At 40.3% G+C, this 17,329-nt stretch overlaps 1 protein-coding gene across 4 annotated transcripts in view; it reads right to left on the bottom strand.

Annotated features, from left to right (window-relative positions):
• Positions 1 to 17,329, bottom strand: part of npnta (nephronectin a) — an 88,394-nt gene that overhangs the window by 27,339 nt on the left and 43,726 nt on the right. For all 4 annotated transcript variants that reach the window (XM_080454086.1, XM_080454088.1, XM_080454087.1 and 1 more), the window contains 2 exons: positions 11,254 to 11,373; positions 8,089 to 8,208 (listed from right to left, as the gene is read on the bottom strand). In XM_080454086.1, the coding sequence (XP_080310212.1) occupies positions 8,089 to 8,208; positions 11,254 to 11,373 (240 nt within the window). The remainder of the gene's footprint in view (positions 1 to 8,088; positions 8,209 to 11,253; positions 11,374 to 17,329) is intronic.

Genomic DNA, 17,329 nt, shown 5'->3' with positions numbered 1-17,329 from the left:
AAATCTCATTTGTATTTGATTTCAGCAGTGAGTCTGGCCTACAGGCCTGTCTGGGCGTTTCTCCGGTGTTCATAACATGAACTCCCCTATCAGCGTCCTCGCTCATTGTTCATTGAATGGAACCGAGTGCAGCCGACAAAAATGGAACGGGCGGCCATTTTTTCTGTCTGCTGTTTTTGGTTTCGGTTTTAAAACTTGAAAACGCTCTCAAACTGATTTTTTGAGGCACGGAATTTATTTTTAAGATATCATTTTGATAGAATTGAGTTGTTTAACTTCATATATGTGGTCAATTAATCATGACAGAGCCTATTTAAAAATAAAAATTCAGAGAACCGGCAGGGGCGGGCAGTGACACGTATGTATCCGAATAAAGCAACCTATTTTCGGCACAGCCCCTTCAATAGTCCCCTTGCGTCATTTGGCTGGTGGTGGGGAAAACAAGCTGCTGATTGGCTGAAGGGGAACGAACTGCTGATTGGCTGAAGGGGTTGTCAGTCAACGGTACTAATACTAGCCCAGCTCCCAAATTGCCCATACAGGCCTGTAGACCAGACTCCTTCCTGAAATCAAATGCAAATAAGATTTCCGGAGGGAGGGGGGTTTACCAGGCTACTTATCCAGAGCATCTCCAGCAATTCTGCTATAGCAAATTCCAGATTCCCTACAAGAAGCTACACGGGTCAGCTAGAACCACGATGAGGGACAAGAACTGAAAGGAAGGACAAATATTGTTTAGAAATGTTCTTTTTAATGGTCATTTATCTAAAAACTAAACCAACATTTCAGTTTTATTCCACAAGACATTGTTATATCGTTGCTGACAGGCAGAAACCTGGTATCACCATATCTATCTTTTTATATATTCTTTTTACAGTGTGGCTGTGCAAGAGGCTAGCCGTCTGTCTGTGTGTGTGTGTGTGTGTGTGTGTGTGTGTGTGTGTGTGTGTGTGTGTGTGTGTGTGTGTGTGTGTGTGTGTGTGTGTGTGTGTGTGTGTGTGTGTGTGTGTGTGTGTGTGTGTGTGTGTGTGTGTGTGTGTGTGTGTGTGTGTGTGTGTGTGTCATCTCCACGCCTGGAGATTTTCCGGAGCTAATCTCCCAAACTGCTGGACCGATCAGCCCCAAACTTTGTATGAATGCTGCCAGTAGGCCACAGATTGGAGCCAAGTACGATATCTACATTGTAGCTACACTCTTTCTATGTGGATCCCAAGAAGACCTTCGCTTATGACATATGCCAGAAATATAGGGGCCAGGTTGAAAGTGGTTCTGCCCAACAGTGATATTCCTTTATGAACAAAGCTAGATTTGTATTCAGCTCTAGTATTTGCAACCAATTCACTCCACTGTGGCCTGTTCTTTGAAGCCCTGTTATGATCACCTCTGCAGGCACAAGGGTATTAATATTTAGACCACAACTGGCTCACATGCAGACTGTACTATACTGCTGAAAATTACATTGCAGTACATTAATGTATGCAGTCTGAGGAGCAACGTAGCCCTCCAATTATTTTTAGTTTAGTTTTATTTATGCTCACTCAGTTGACCGTATACAAATGCATGAATCATGGTTAAGCAATGTCATACTGTATGTGCTCATCTGGCACAGCCACAGACCCTTTGGTTCAATTTATCCCTCTTAGAGTTATACAGTATGTACATTTTAGATTTAGTTACATTTTCCTGTGCACAGTGGTCTGCTGCTGCACATCAAGCAGCTTCACTGGAGCAAGTGGGAGTTACAGTAAAGTGCCTTGCTCAAAGCTACCACAACACGAGCTGCTGAGCGCAGGGGGAGAAAGCCACACTCCACTAACCTCCAGAAGACTACAGAAGCAGCCTCCAGGTCAGAAATCATGAGAGACACCTGGACTGGAAGGTAGTGGTTGTACTAACCCAGCTCCCAGCACTCAATGTGAAGCTGCTGGGTTGTAAAAGATCTTGTAAAAGAGAATCCACACTTACTTCTGACCTTCTCTCGATAAATAAGGCATAAAAGGATCCAGCTACTTAACCCCCAGTAGAAGGTTGTGGTTACCCTGGGCAGGCCCTAGGATGGAATATGTCTTACTGTGTGTGTGTGTGTGTGTGTGTGTGTGTGTGTGTGTGTGTGTGTGTGTGTGTGTGTGTGTGTGTGTGTGTGTGTGTGTGTGTGTGTGTGTGTGTGTGTGTGTGTGTGTGTGTGTGTGTGTGTGTGTGTGTGTGTCATCTCCACGCCTGATGGAGGGGAAAGGAACTGGTTGGAATAACGTGTTCCTTCCACGCGCTACGTCCAACCGGGGAAACTCCCCCCTGTCAGGTGATAAGAAGCGGCTTGCTTGCTCCTCATTGCATTGAAGGAGGCATGAGCACAGTTCTGGGCTCTCCCTAGGCTGACAGAGGAAGAGTAGCGCCCAGGATTACATAGGCAATTGGCACTGGGTGAAAAAATGGGTTACAAAATCCGTCTTCACACCAAAACAACAAAGCATGGCTTTTCAAATGGAGCAGCTCCAGATGTACAGTTCCTTTCTCATGTAAACTATGTGAATTCATTTGAAAAGGGAGATTTGGTTTTGAACGACTGCTTTTTCATAATAGAAAATAACCTTGTCAAAGATTGCTGTTACTCATGTGAATTCTTACATTTTGTATACGTCTGTGACTATCCATCTCTCGTCCTAAATTCCCTTACTTTCGCGTGCGCGCACGTTCGTGTGTGTGTGTGTGTGTGTGTGGATGGCAAGACATGGAGGGCAAACTTCTGTCATCTCTCAGTAAACTCAATATTGACCGTCTTCACAACAATACAACAAATCATGGCTTTTCAAATGGAGCAGCTCCAGATGGAGAGTTCCTTTCTCATGTAAACAATGTGTATTCATTGGAAAAGGGAGATTTAACACCATATCGACTTGGTTTTGAACGACAGCTTTTTCATAATAGAAAATAACCTTCTTCTTGTTGTCAAAGATTGTTGTTACTCATGTGAATTCTTACGTTTTGTATACGTCTGTGCCTATCCATCTCTCGTCCTAAATTCCCTTACTTTCCTCACAAAACAAAGAGAGACATTCTACGTACATATTTATCTGCGGTTATTAAATAGCATATAAAAGGCTGGTAATGTGTTTTCACCTGACAAACCTTTTGATTCATTGAGGAAATTGTACAAGAGGCAGGAATGAAATATGAGGCTGTCCCACATTCATACAGAAACTTCTGGGACGAGGTGGAAACGCAGCAACCCAGCAACATACAGTCATTAATCAGAGGGCTGGGCTGCAGGCTGCTGCAGCAGCTTCTCAAACACACACTTCTTTCTGCAGGGTGAGACGCCCTTGTCGAAGAGTTTCCTGAACCCACACATTTGCATTTCTATTTAAAAATAGATTTCTTTTTTTTGCCGGCAATTCTGCTTCACTTGACCATTTGACAGCACAGTACTGTGGAGACCGACAGGGAAGAGAGAGGGGTGACCCAAGATATGGACTCAGCTTCAAACTCATAAGGGCTGCAACTGTCCATTATTTTCTTCGTGATTATTATATTGACTACTTACTTTTTCCATTAATCGTTTAATCGAGGAGTGCACGCTTTATTATTTTCTAAACTACAAATCAGTTAAGCATTATTTTATACTCGCAAAATGGTGCCGTGCAAAAATTGTCAAAATTGTAATAGCTGTGAGCTTGTAGATCAGCTATTTCATATTTATTTGCCATTTTATTTGAAATATTTTGAATATTTTTGCCTACAAAGACATATTTATTATTTTACTTAATTACCTTCTTATCAATTATCTTTTACTAACTAGTTCTAGACCTGCAGTACAACACTACTGTACCGTCGACATCGTCAACACTGTATACTGTATACATACTGCATACTGTAAATCGTCACTTTTGGGCAGAAACCTTGTATTTCCATATTTAATATTTCTTTTTTTTAATTATTGATATATTAATACCCTACTTTAAACATTGTCGTATTAGTGTCCTGCAAAAGTGGTGAAAATAGATAGATACATTGATAACTTGAAAACTTGCTCACCTATAATAACATATCTAAAATAGGGAAGCCAGTTTGAAAGTGGCTAAGTCTCTCTGTGGGTTCTATAAATATTTAATCAACAAAAGGTATTATCAAGAACTTGTAACTGAATAATAACTACATTGGATCCATTGGAAAGCAGAGCTTTTTCCCTATTTCCTGAAATGTAACAGTTTTGGACATAAAAGGCCCGACAGCGATGTATTTTTTCTTGCAAATGCATCATATTGAACAAAGTTATGTATTTCTACTTCACTTCTCTTTCAGTGCTTTAAAACATTCCTAACATATTTTGGGTGAGGGAGAAAATAGATGCTAATGTTCAGAATAGGCTCTGTACTAACAAAAGACTAACCTGCGGCAAAGTTCTCTCCTGCAGCTTAACTTTAAAAGCCAGGGATCCTATTTGATGACTGTATTTCACAAGAGTGCTGCCTGAAACACCTTCCAAGCTGAGGTAAACACTACAGGCGCATCTGAAGTTGCAACAGTCAATACCGCAATTAATCGTCCGGCCCTAGCCTTCAGGAATATTTCCAGAGTGAACACCTGTGTCGCAACACCTCACTTCCTCCTAGCACTCTGCTTCCGCCATCATTCTTTATGACTGACAGCCTTTATAATTGACCCTATTTTAGGACCCCTCCCCTCTCTGCAGCACTGAGCTGGGCTGAATTACTCTATAGCCCCAATATGGAGCAGGCTGGGAAAAGAAGATAGCCTGTATTTAAGTCTGACACAGGTTAACTGCTTCAATTTGTCCCCCTCCATCTGTGAGCTACTCTTCCTAAGTCCTGCCACGTTTAAACAGCGGAACGAAGATGGACTAACTTCACTTCCTACAAGTACCATCCATCATCCAACAGGGCCTGTCTTCATATTAGTGTGTACATGTATAGGACACCCCTAAATTTCAGATTTTATCGATTTATCTTTTATACCCAATCGAGTATTGGACCAATAAAACCAATTCTGATTCTAAATAAAACGTGGATTGAATAATAATAAAAAATATTGGGTTGTATTTCAGCCAGGTCATTCACCTTCATTAAGCAAAGAATGATTTTAGACTCAACATTTAAAGGTAGGGTAAGTGATTTGCGTTGGTTAAAATAATTGTTAAATAGCTCTATATTCTGATAGTACTCATTGCTATAGAGTGTTTGTTCAGTATTAGGAGTCTCCTTGTCTCTCCACCTCTTTATTAAACAGAAAATGCATTTTCGTTTCAGTTTCAGTTTCATTTCCAATTTTATCCAATCAGGATAGAGAACTCAATCAGGATATAGATTAAACAAGTGAAATTGGAAGTGATGACACTAAGAAATGAGCATGCAAAATTGGAACTGGAACACTATACAAATTAAGCTTAAAAATTGGTACTTTCTCCTGATTGGCTGAGATTTTGACACCTACCGAAAAATGTATTTTCTGTTTATTAAAGAGCTGGAGAGACGGGGAGACTTCTGTTACTGAACAAACACTCTATAGCAATGATTACTATCAGAATATAGTATTTTAACCTTTTAACAAAATACTTTTTGTTTTAACCAAAAAATATCACTTACCCTACCTTTAAGAAATAGTAATAATTAGTTGTAACTTGCAGGAGGTGAGAAAAATAGGCCTACCCCTTTAATTGGTGGGAGAGAGTGGAGGTTGGGAATAGCGGGTATGCTCAGGTCTGTTTCAGTTGATCATTAAGCAATAAGGCCTTCATTAGGTAATAAATGATGCGCCTTACATATTTAAAGGATAATGAGTAACTTGGGGGAGGCAAAGGGTATTCACCGAAGCGAGGAATAGTACCATACTACATTTGCAGTATGAGGATTTCCCCGTGCAGGATGGAAGTTAAAACCCCCTTGTTCAATGCGTGACTTACTAAGTCATTGGTAAACAAAACAAAATTACCGTGTTGTCAGGAACCTATGATTTAGAAATATTAAACACTGAATTCCAAGTTCGCTTTTTCTATGTATATGTAGATATTGTATAGCCTCAAGTATCAAATAGAACGCTTCAGATGTATTTAAAACAACAACAAAAACCGCACACTCCCATACTTCAATAGGGAGCAGACCTTTGTATGACATTCTGTTTGTTTTCATTCACAAGGGTTTGTCTCTGTCAATTTGCCATACCTCAACAAATGCACTTGATCAGCGCCTAGTGACTTCAAAGGCTGACAAGCCCAAATAAAAATGGAAAAAGAGAAAATGAAAAACAAGAAAAAAATCATTCTCTGTTTTTACTTCTGAATTGTTGCTTCTGGCAGTTAGCACTGTGACAAGTTTTAAATATTATTGAATACATACTTTAGCCCATTTCCCACTGGACAAAATCCCTACTGTCACACATTAACATTATCTTGCTTTTGTCTTTAGTGGGAAAGGTTACAATTAGCATTGATTCCCAGCCAGGACAAAAAGACTGCAGTAGGCGTTAGGTGTTTTTTATCAGTTCCAGCTCCGATCGGCAGTGATGAAAACATTACACCAAGGCAGAGATGCCCTTTTCTGGCGCATGGTATGAGAAAGCTTCTCCTGTTTCTAGGGGACAAGGAAAGGCTCTACTGTGCAGGTATTTCACTCACCCTAAAAATCAATACAGTATGTGCAAACTGGGAAAATGCGCGACCAAATCTTTTCAATCCAAAGTCTAAGAGAATTAGTTTGAAGTAATTCAACCTATTTTGCAATCAGAATCCTCTATTATAACCCTATTACACCCCCCCCCCCCACCCTCCCCAGTCCCATGTCTTTTCATAATCACAAGCAATCCCAAAACAATTATTGCCATCAGTTTTGGGTAATTGTAATTGCATATTGCCTCTGGACAGCAGGTATCCAAGAGAGAGGAAGATAGTGAGGCAGAGTGAGAGAGGGTGTGGTATGTGTGTGTGTGTGTGTGTGAGAGAGAGAGAGAGAGAGAGAGAGAGAGAGAGAGAGAGAGAGAGAGAGAGAGAGAGAGAGAGAGAGAGAGCGCTACTAGCAGGCAGTTCACGAATGCCATTATTTTTATTACAGTCTACAGAACGCACTCATTTCTGGTGAAAGAATGTCACGACTCATAAGATGACAGACATCCTTTTATTCTTAATGGTCGATATAGCTCCTGTAGTGGGTTTTCTTCTCTTATGATCTAGTAGGCCTAGTGCATTTTTGACACCTAACATGACACACAAGTAAAGTTTTTGTTTTTTAAACAGAAAGGCATACAACGGCAATGAAAAAGGAGTCGATTGCCCATATTTGGCGGGTTTTCCCACAAAAACCTGCATATCGATGATCATTTCGGCGGAAATGTGGTATTAGAGTAAAAACCACCACACCTTCAGGTAGTCTTTTCTGTCTCCTATTCACTGTCTACCTACCCCTAGGGTTACGGTTAAGGACTTAAGGGGTCAGCAGTATCAGTCTGTAGGGACTTACCTTGGCTAAAGGAGGTTGGCCGGTTCAAGTCCAGCATGGATCACAACAGTGTGTGGTGTGTGGAGTGCTAGCTGAAGAGATGCCAGTTCACCTCCTGGGCACTGTCAAGGTGCACTTGAGAAAGGCACCGAACCCCTAACTGCTCCTGGGCACTGCTACATGGCAGCCGATTACTCCATCTTGCCACATTGTATGACCCTGTGTGTGCATGTCTGTATTTCGAGCCTACTGTATGTGTGGTTAAAACTGAGCGACAAAAAAACAATTTCTCCAAGGAGATTAATAACAGTAATCTTCTTAATCTTAAACCTATCCCTAACACTAAGCCTCCGTTTCAATGTCTGCCTCCCAACTTCCTGCCTGAAAAATCGTAACATTTGCTACAGTATACAGTATCAGTTTATTCACCTGATGATGATCCACATGTCAATAAACAGTGGTTTCAGGAGTGGATGATTTACCCTCTCCCTCCCTGGCATTCTTATTTTTCAAAAGATTTGTAAAATATTCTAAAATGACGGCGTGTCGTGAGCTTGTAGATCGTCTATTTTTGCTATTCATCTTATGACATTACTGTACCTACAATTATTAGTTGAACAGAAAAGGTTAGACAAGAACATACCCACACATGTCCTCCCATCAGGCGCCAGCTGCAGACCAGGAGATGGACACTGGCATCGCACCTCTCCTTTGAGGACCTGACAGCCGTACTGACAGTTAGCCATGCCACAGCTACGGGCATCTGCATAGTGGAGGGGAGGAACAAATGGAAAAGCATGTTACGCACGCGAACAAATTCCACAATACAGTGGAGCACACACCGGAGTCAATATTTATACAGTGCATCTCTCTCTTTGGCTCTGCCTGTCTCATTTTGTTGCAGATAAACCACCCACACGTACCCTAGTGCTGCATAATAAACATTATGTTCAACATTTCATTTCATTCAGACTGTCTGATATTGCGACTGAAATCATTTGGATACAGTCGAATGGACAACTCTTTACATACTGTACGTACCTGGAGATTACTGTTTGTCACTGGCTGACATTTGTTTATAAAGCTATCTTGGGCGATGTTCCCATCGTACTTACAACTGAGATCAGTGGATCTCGGTCCCAAGAGCTTGAGCATGTTTTCTGTATTCTAAGAGTAAAACTGAATTAAAGGTAAAGGTAAAAGGTAAAGAAAAACATTCAGGGTTGCTGCCATTGGAACCTGGCCTTGGAATGTTTTTAAAAGGTGTCAAATGCTGTTTTTCTCTGTCTTTCTCCCCATTTTAATGTATTTTGTGATGCTACTGTAGTGATGTCTTTATTGACAAAAATGCAGCCCACATGTTAGTGGTTGAGGTTAGGACATGTACTGTATGTGGCGTGTTATATATCTGTACACTTCTTCCTTGGCTAGGTCGACCTTGGAAATGAGATATTAATCGGTGTTATTATTTTACCTTTAATAATAAAGTAATCGAAGGTGTGCGTGCACACACAGTCACACAGTCACAATCTTCCCTATTCTCCAGAGAGGGTTTGAGGGTCAGACACAGTCTGACACTGTCTTCGTATTATCAAAGATGACCCCATGATGACTCCAGGGTGCAAATAATAACAAAAGGTCACACAACCTGCCTATTATTAGATTATTTATTTACCCCACAGCCCCTCTCTGCCACACCAAAGACTCTGTGGTCCTCCCTCACCCATCTTCAACCCCTTTCTCCCCCATCAATGCACCAGTTTGCAGTGTTTTCTGCACAGAAGTCCTCTGTGCTCATTTAACTCTGAGACGTAATGCCCTCTTACAGCTCCATTTGGCTAGCCTGGTAAACAACCCGGTCGCGGAATTCAATTTCATTTTCATTCAGCGATGGGTGGTTTACCAGGCTGCCATTTGGTTACATGTGTCCCCTCTCAGTTAAATGAACACTGGGGATGTTACTGTGTGCTGTTGAGCCAGTGTGCATTCTGAATCAAGACTTTCCAAAATAATAACAAAATGTCGGGCTCTATTCTTCTGGTGGGATCTCTGTGTCGGAGAGGAAATTAAATTTGAGGGCCCTTGATGCTGATTCTGCTGCAGTTGCCACTAGCACTCAGACTACCATGGGAGCCATGGAGCGGAGAGGAGTTTGGAGGGAGACCAGGTTGATTAAAAGCTACAGTGATCTATCGATCAAAGCGGGAGGAGGAGGAGGAGGGAGAAGGCGAAGGCGAAGGGCAGGGCGTTTGGAAGCTATCATCATCGCAACACACAACAACCGTCTGGAGCAGTGGCTCGTTATGGCATGAACTAGACTCACGAAGGAACGACTAACTTCTCCAAAGGCAAAAGGCTGACTAATTAAAAGTTAGCGAACAGGAGCAGTGTGACGCTTAAAGGGATAGTTCACCCCAAAATTAACTTTTTTTCTATCGGTTAGTCACCCCATGGAGACTTGAATTCATGGATTTTTTTTTTCTTTTTTTTTCGCATTCCTAAACCAATAATTTGTCTCCTACCGGTCCGCTGGTCATCAAATTATTGGCTTAGGAAAAAAAACAAAAAATATCCATGAATTCAAGTCTCCATTGGGTGACTAATCAATAGAAAAAAACTATCCCTTTAAATCAATACACACCATTTACCACTTGCATAATTATAAAGTCCACATTATGACCGTAGCTTTGTATCCATTTCATTATATGTCGTTTTGTTACCTTGAGCTACTTTAAGTGTCCATGTGTGCATAGCAGAGAGTGTAGCAGAGCAGCACTCGACAATATCGATAGAGGTTGTACTCTCTATACAATCTCAGAATAGAATAGTCCCCTATAAAACTACTTATTGCACAAAAGTGGAAAGGTGAGAGGAGGGGAAACATTTATTAGATGTTTGGAGGCAGCGCCAGCGAGACAAGTATCGACTGCCGTTCAGTGGGACACCTCTGGGCATCCAATAAGACAAGCACATTCCTCAGGCCAACCTATAAAGAAAGAGTGGAGGGGTTGGGGTGTGGGGTGTGGGGGCGGTAAAAGTCATGGTTCCTTTTAAATTGTTCATTTTACAGCTCTTATGGTTTCTTCACAGGTGTCTCTCAAAGCCCAGAAAGAGAGAGAGCTGGAGAGCGAGAGAGAAAGGGCTAGAGAGAGAGAGAGAGACAGAGAGAGAGAGAGAGAAAGAGAGAGAGAGAGAGAGAGAGAGAGAGCGCTCGTGGCAAGATGATTCAAAAATGGGGCATAATCAAAACATTTTATCAAAGTCACTGTGCAGCTGCTGTGAAAGGCGCTCGCAAGAGTGTGGAAATGTATCTCATAATAAGATAGTGCGTGTCATCAACTTTGCCTTGTGGTGAAATCATGTAGGTATATTTGTACCGAGGAAAGAGGGTTCATAGTTATATATCACCACAATAGCAAAGTGGTACAGAGATTATGCAAGAGGCAGAAAGGGAGAAAGTAGGGAGGAGAGTTCAGAGAGGGAAATTAGATTTCTACATAACCACTTACCGGTGCATTGAGACAGAATAGAGAAATTTAAAAACATGTACGGCTTGTTGAGAGATTAATGAGGTTAGGAAGGGAACTTCAGTAAGGAGAAATTACTTATTTAATTGGTACGAAACAGTACGGGGAGACAGAGAGCCAAAGTAAAAAAAGAGATAGAGACACACAGGAAGAAAGAGAGAGAAAGAGAAAGAAAGAGGCTGTCAGAGACAGACAGAGAGAGAGAGACATAGGAGTAGAGACCAAAAACTGGGGCAGGAAGATAGATACACAGATCGATAATGGTACAAAGTTAAACTCACTTCCACACGTTCCGTCAGGCATCAGCATGTATCCGTTGAGGCAGTAGCACTTGTAACTGCCGTATGTGTTCATACACCTATGTTTACAAGGCCTTGGCTTCAAACCGCACTCGTTCAGGTCTGTAGACGGAGAAAGACAACGTAAACAGAGGGAAAGGGAGGGAGAGAGAGACAGAAATAGAGGAGATGGAGAAGGAAGGAGGCAGAGCTGCCAGACAGAGCTGAAATGAGTCAAAGGGTAGAGTTCACGGGGGTAATTATGTTGAACATATAACATCCCATTTATGTGTGTCCATAATTGTGTATGTGTTTACTGTAGGGCCTGTCCGCCTGTGGAAGGAAGGAGGATGTTACCATGTTGTGACAAGTCCACACGTATCCTCTGTGATGAGTACACAGAAGGGCCGTGTTATCTGCCACTACTCTGCCCACAATTACCTACACACCACAAAAGATGCTATTATCCTCAGTGACTCTACAATCCTCACACCTTCATTCCAACAACGATACACTGTCGTCTTGGCAAGTGGCAACACACACCGCCATCCAGCTCCCCACTTTGACATGTCTAATTCCAGCCTTCTTTTTTTTTTATATGGTCATAAACACAGAGACAGTACACCCACTACCTAGTCTGTGAAAATGTTATGAGAAAACGATCCTGTTTGAGTAGCGAGCCGTGTGGGCTTGTGGGAGAGGAGAATGTACCCAGAGCGCTGCACCTGTCAACCGCATGGTGCACAACTAAAGCTGAAGGTATGGGGATGTCTGATTGTTATCTTTCTATGCATTCTGAGATGCAATCATCTCAAAGCAAGCCTATACAGGAAACAACTTTATGCACTATCATTGCAAATACATTGTACAAAATTTGACAAAGATTCATTTGAAAATATCATTTTTATATATTGTAGATATTTACTAGACACTTTAGTCATTCAAAATACTTTAAAAAAAAGAATTAAGGAGTGTACAATTAATTTGGGCAATTTGTTTGGCATTATTGTTTTAATAGTGTAAAATACTGAGATTTTACATAGGCAATATACAGTAGATCCCAACTTTAAATATACATGTTGATGAACAGCAACTGATTTACTAATTTGGTCTTTTTGAACACATCATTATTGGATGAGAGTTTTACATAAAGGGCTGTCATCTCCATCAAAATGAAATATGGGGGCCAATTGGTGATGGTCGAGATGCAAATGCTTTCCATTTGAATACTTTAATACTGTATTTTATTCAGAGGAACAGAATGGGATGATTAATGAAACTGACAAAATGTATGAAATTATACCTTTTTTCCCCTGCTTACATGTGGTGCCGGAACCAAGAGGGGGATAATAAACCTGAGATTTATTATTAGCTTTATTATTTATGATTATATTTAGCTGAGCGCCAGTGAAGCACACCTAAAATAGCAGATCTACTAGCTCACAAGGTGCCGCAGCTTGACTCGTTGTGAGCATGTAGATCTGCTATTTTCGGTGCAGGACACCGGTGAGCAACACCCTTTATCCCTTTTACACTCCCATCCTAGCCTGCCCTCATCACGTTACAATGGTGACACAGCCAAACTCATGCAAGCAAGCAATATAAATAACTTAAATGTATGCGAGTTACCCCCTCCTTGCATTTCTAGGTCACATTATAACCAAGCTTCCTGTCATAAATAGAGTTCATCTCACTGTACATGAGAGGGGAGGGCTCATGTTCAGTTTGGCCTACTGCACTGTAATCAGCACTGGCTTTAGCTCCAGGACCAAGTGCACAACACATTCCCTGGGTGCCGCATGCCTCCTGCATCTCACAGATGCCACAGATTTATATGGACGGACAGACAGACAGACAGACAGACAGACAGACAGACAGACAGACAGACAGACAGACAGACAGACAGACAGACAGAGGGGGGAGGGAGAAAGAGAGAGGTTGACAGACACATACAAAGACAGAGAGACAGACAGCGGAGCGAACACCCGTAAATCCACTCCAGTATCATATTTAGTGGTCATTGGCTGGTCTACTGGGGTCGTGACAGCTGCATGATTGGTAGACTGGGGGACTCCCAAGTTCCACTGTGTTTACAGTAAATCAATGTCCAGCGATATAAATTGTGTGGGCAGTCAGTATGTAAGGGCTTGTCCTGTCAGAGACCCCAGAAACATGTATCTTTTGGATTGGTCTTTCTCTCTTCTTTCAGGTCTGTATTTTTTTTTATACGCTTGACTGATAGAGTAAAGAGAAATGTTCATGCTTCTCAACCTCTTTGCTTTTCCTCTAGCATCACCCATAGGCCAACATTTCCACTTGCACACAAGACATCTCTAAATCTAATGTGTGGACTGCCATGCACCTTGTTGAGCACATTTATGCTCCCTGTGAGGATGAAGGCGGGCGGACGGACGGACAGACGGACGGACGGTGTCCACGTCATTATGACTCAGACATAACCATGAACAAACCCGATACGCCCATATGTAGGCATGACCACGGCCATGTCACTATGACTCAGACATAACCATAAACAAACTTGATAAGCCCATATATAGGCATATATGGAGATCTGGTTGTCCAGAGCCACAGATCCAGATAATGTTGTTATACATAGATAGGTAGATGCTATGCCCATTTATGGTCATGTGCATGAATGTGACCGATCGACTTCAAACTCGGCGCACGCATCTGCAAGGACTCAAGGGAGTTCGGTTCCCGCCGCTGAGTCGTTCGGATATGCGGTTGTCTAGAACCACCGATCCGACCGATATGTCCATATGGGCAAATATGGATATCCAGTTGTCCAGAAGTGCCGAGCCAACCAATATGCCCATACATGGGCATGCCAATATACAGGGTATGGGGATATACTAACTAACTTTAGATGTCCAAACCTCTAGTATATATAATTCTATTTTACTTTTTAATAAAAAAAACTTTACTGTTTTCCAAAACAGGCAATTCAAAATGTTCCAAAAACAAAAGTGTTTTAAATAGCTAGTAGCTAGAGGGAAAAGTGTGTGTGAGTGCACATCTGGTTGTTTAATTTCCTCAAATTGCGTGCTGCCAATTTCACATAGGAGTGTGATGTGGGGTGATTTCGACAAAATAGATGAAAAACAGTGCGGTGCAAAAATATGCAGCGTAAAGTTTGTCTATCACAGTCTACGATGTTAAATCACACAATGCAACACGTGCTTGGGTATGTGATGGATAAATTATCACCTAGGCCCTACGTGATCATTTGTTCATGACACACCCATTGTCATTCTAATCACAAAGACAATATATATACATATATATATATATACATATATATATATATATATATATATATATATATATATATATATATATATATATATATATATAGTCACACACACTGGCCATGATAATTATGAATCATAACTAATTACAATATGACTGAGATAATGAATAATGAATCCATTTCAGGCAGATATCCCTTGAAGGCTGCAGTTGATATTAGTACATTTGCATTACTGCATAGCCCCACTTTCTCTGATAAGCACGCAGCTGAGACAGTCAGGAAATATCTTCATTGGGGCAATTTATTCAGTGCCACTTCAACCGGCATTAAATACATCAAGAGACTTTGTTTCATTTGCAAGTACTATCTAATTATGCTGCAACTATATCTCTAAGTCGCTTTTAAATGGGAAGTCATTGACTTCTTTTGTCGACTCATGCTTTGTTATTGCACAAAGGAGATTGATATGACTACTAAGAGGATTAGTGTTGAAAAGTAATTAAAAGAGGAGAATTACAGTAAGTTATGAATGGTATATAAAATGTCATTAGTTTAGGGCCGTGGGCGAACCCTTAGGAGACATTATGCTTTTTAAATGTCTACAAAGCAGTCACAAACTTTCACACATCCATTATAGACAAAAAGCACATCAACTTAAGACATTAAGTGCTGATGTTAAGCTTAAGGAAAGGGGAAGGTGTTTCACATAAGCAAGAAACACATACAGTATACACACACCAGACAATTGTTCAAGTCGCTCCGGTCCGAGTCCAAGTCGAGTCCCAAGTCATTTGGTCCCAAGTCCAAGTCGAGTCCCAAGTCGTTTGGTCCCAAGTCCAAGTCGAGTCCCAAGTCATTTGGTCCCAAGTCCAAGTCGAGTCCCAAGTCAATCCAACCCTCAGGTCCGAGTCCCAAGTCGAGTCCCAAGTCATTTGGTCCCAAGTCCAAGTCGAGTCCCAAGTCAATCCAACCCTCCGGTCCGAGTCCAAGTCGAGTCCCAAGTCATTTGGTCCCAAGTCCAAGTCGAGTCCCAAGTCTTTCTGTTGTGGGCAAGTCAATAATGCATTTAACTTGAAGGTTAAGGATGATTGTATTTTAATATATTATAAGAATAGTATAACTATCTGTGAAATATAACCCATTTATTTCACAAAATAATGTGTTGGCAAATTACCAATATTTAGTTACATAGGTCTCAATATGTCACATTCAGCCCTGGACTTCACTGACTGAAGTAGGGGTCACATTAATCACATTAGATTCACAGAATGAATTTTACCCACAAGTTATTTTCATTCAAATGAAATGTGAATGAACTTGCTCTAATATTGACTTTAGTTAATTTTTCAGTCTTTAAAATATAGTATTTCTTAATTATTAAATAATTACAGCTTGTAGATTGGCTATTTTCACGATTTCAAATTGTTTTTAAATAATAATGAAAAAGGAACATACAAGATTTCCACCCGACAGCCATAATATATAGCCAATATATGGTTCTGTATCAGTATATGAGTCAGTTTTAGCAGATTTCATTCTAATTTATGGAAGTCCATAGGTCCAAAAATTAAATAATAAATACCACAATGAAATAAATAATAAACACGATGAAAAAAATACAAAATACAATTAAATAAATAAATGTATTTATTTATTGTGTATTTTTTTATATATCATTGGGTTTTCTATTTATTTCTTTGTGGTTCTTATTTATTTCATTGTAACTTTTAATGTCAACCTATATATATTACATGATGCCACTTTTAGCAATTTAATCAAGTCCATTGGTCCAAAAATTAAAAAATAAATATCGCAATGAAATTAATAAAATCCACAATGAATTATATAAAAAACACAATGATATAAATAAAAATACAATTAAATAAATAAAAAATACAATTAAATAAATACATTTATTTATTTATTCTGTAATGTTTTTTATTTTATTGCGTTTTATATTTATTTCATTGTGACTTTTAATGTCAACCTATATATATTACATGTTGCCACTTTTAGCTATTTCATAAGGTACATTGGTCCAAAAATGTTATAACAAATACCACAATGAAATATATAAAAAACATGATGATATAAATAAAAAATGCAAATAAATAAATAAATACATTTATTTATTTTTTAGTGTTTTTCATTTAATTGTGCTTTTTATTTATTTATTTTGGTATTTATTAAATGGGTTTTTTATTTCATGCTGTCTTTTCAAAAGAATGGCTTCCATTTACCCAATCATGGTTTGACATCGCCGTCTGTCAATCAACAGGAACGGGGCGGGACCATAGGGCGGGACCTATTTGCTGATTGGGTAATCCCTGGCTCTGGATTACTTTGGTCTGTCTGTAAAACTGAAGCCAGCTCCGCCATTTTTAAATCCCACTGAATATCACTAGTGTTTTTATCTGTAGATAAAGTAGGCCTATTATAATCGATTTGTGGTAAAAGTTGTGGCATATGTGAATGAGAATGACTTGAGGGATGTGATGTTTACTTTAGATTAGATAGTTGTTGTTTTTTTCGCGGACCCCCGCGGACCCCCCCGCGATTTCCTCCCTCACTAAAATGATAGCCTACTTACTTGTTAATGTTTTTTTTTCTTCACACATTTGGTAAATAGATCAGAGAGAGAGAGAGCGAGAGAGAGAGAGAGAGAGAGAGAGAGAGAGAGAGAGAGAGAGAGAGAGAGAGAGAGAGAGAGAGAGAGAGACACAATAAGGTGTCAAGGAGGTGGTCAGCAGTGTAAATGGCTCTTACAATTTAAATAAGGCTACAATGACCAGTTACAGATACACTTCA

The sequence above is a fragment of the Gymnoscopelus braueri genome, assembly GCF_963280865.1.
Source record: "Gymnoscopelus braueri genome assembly, chromosome: 2".
Lineage (NCBI taxonomy): Eukaryota > Metazoa > Chordata > Actinopteri > Myctophiformes > Myctophidae > Gymnoscopelus > Gymnoscopelus braueri.
This window is presented reverse-complemented; position numbering and strand designations above follow the sequence as displayed.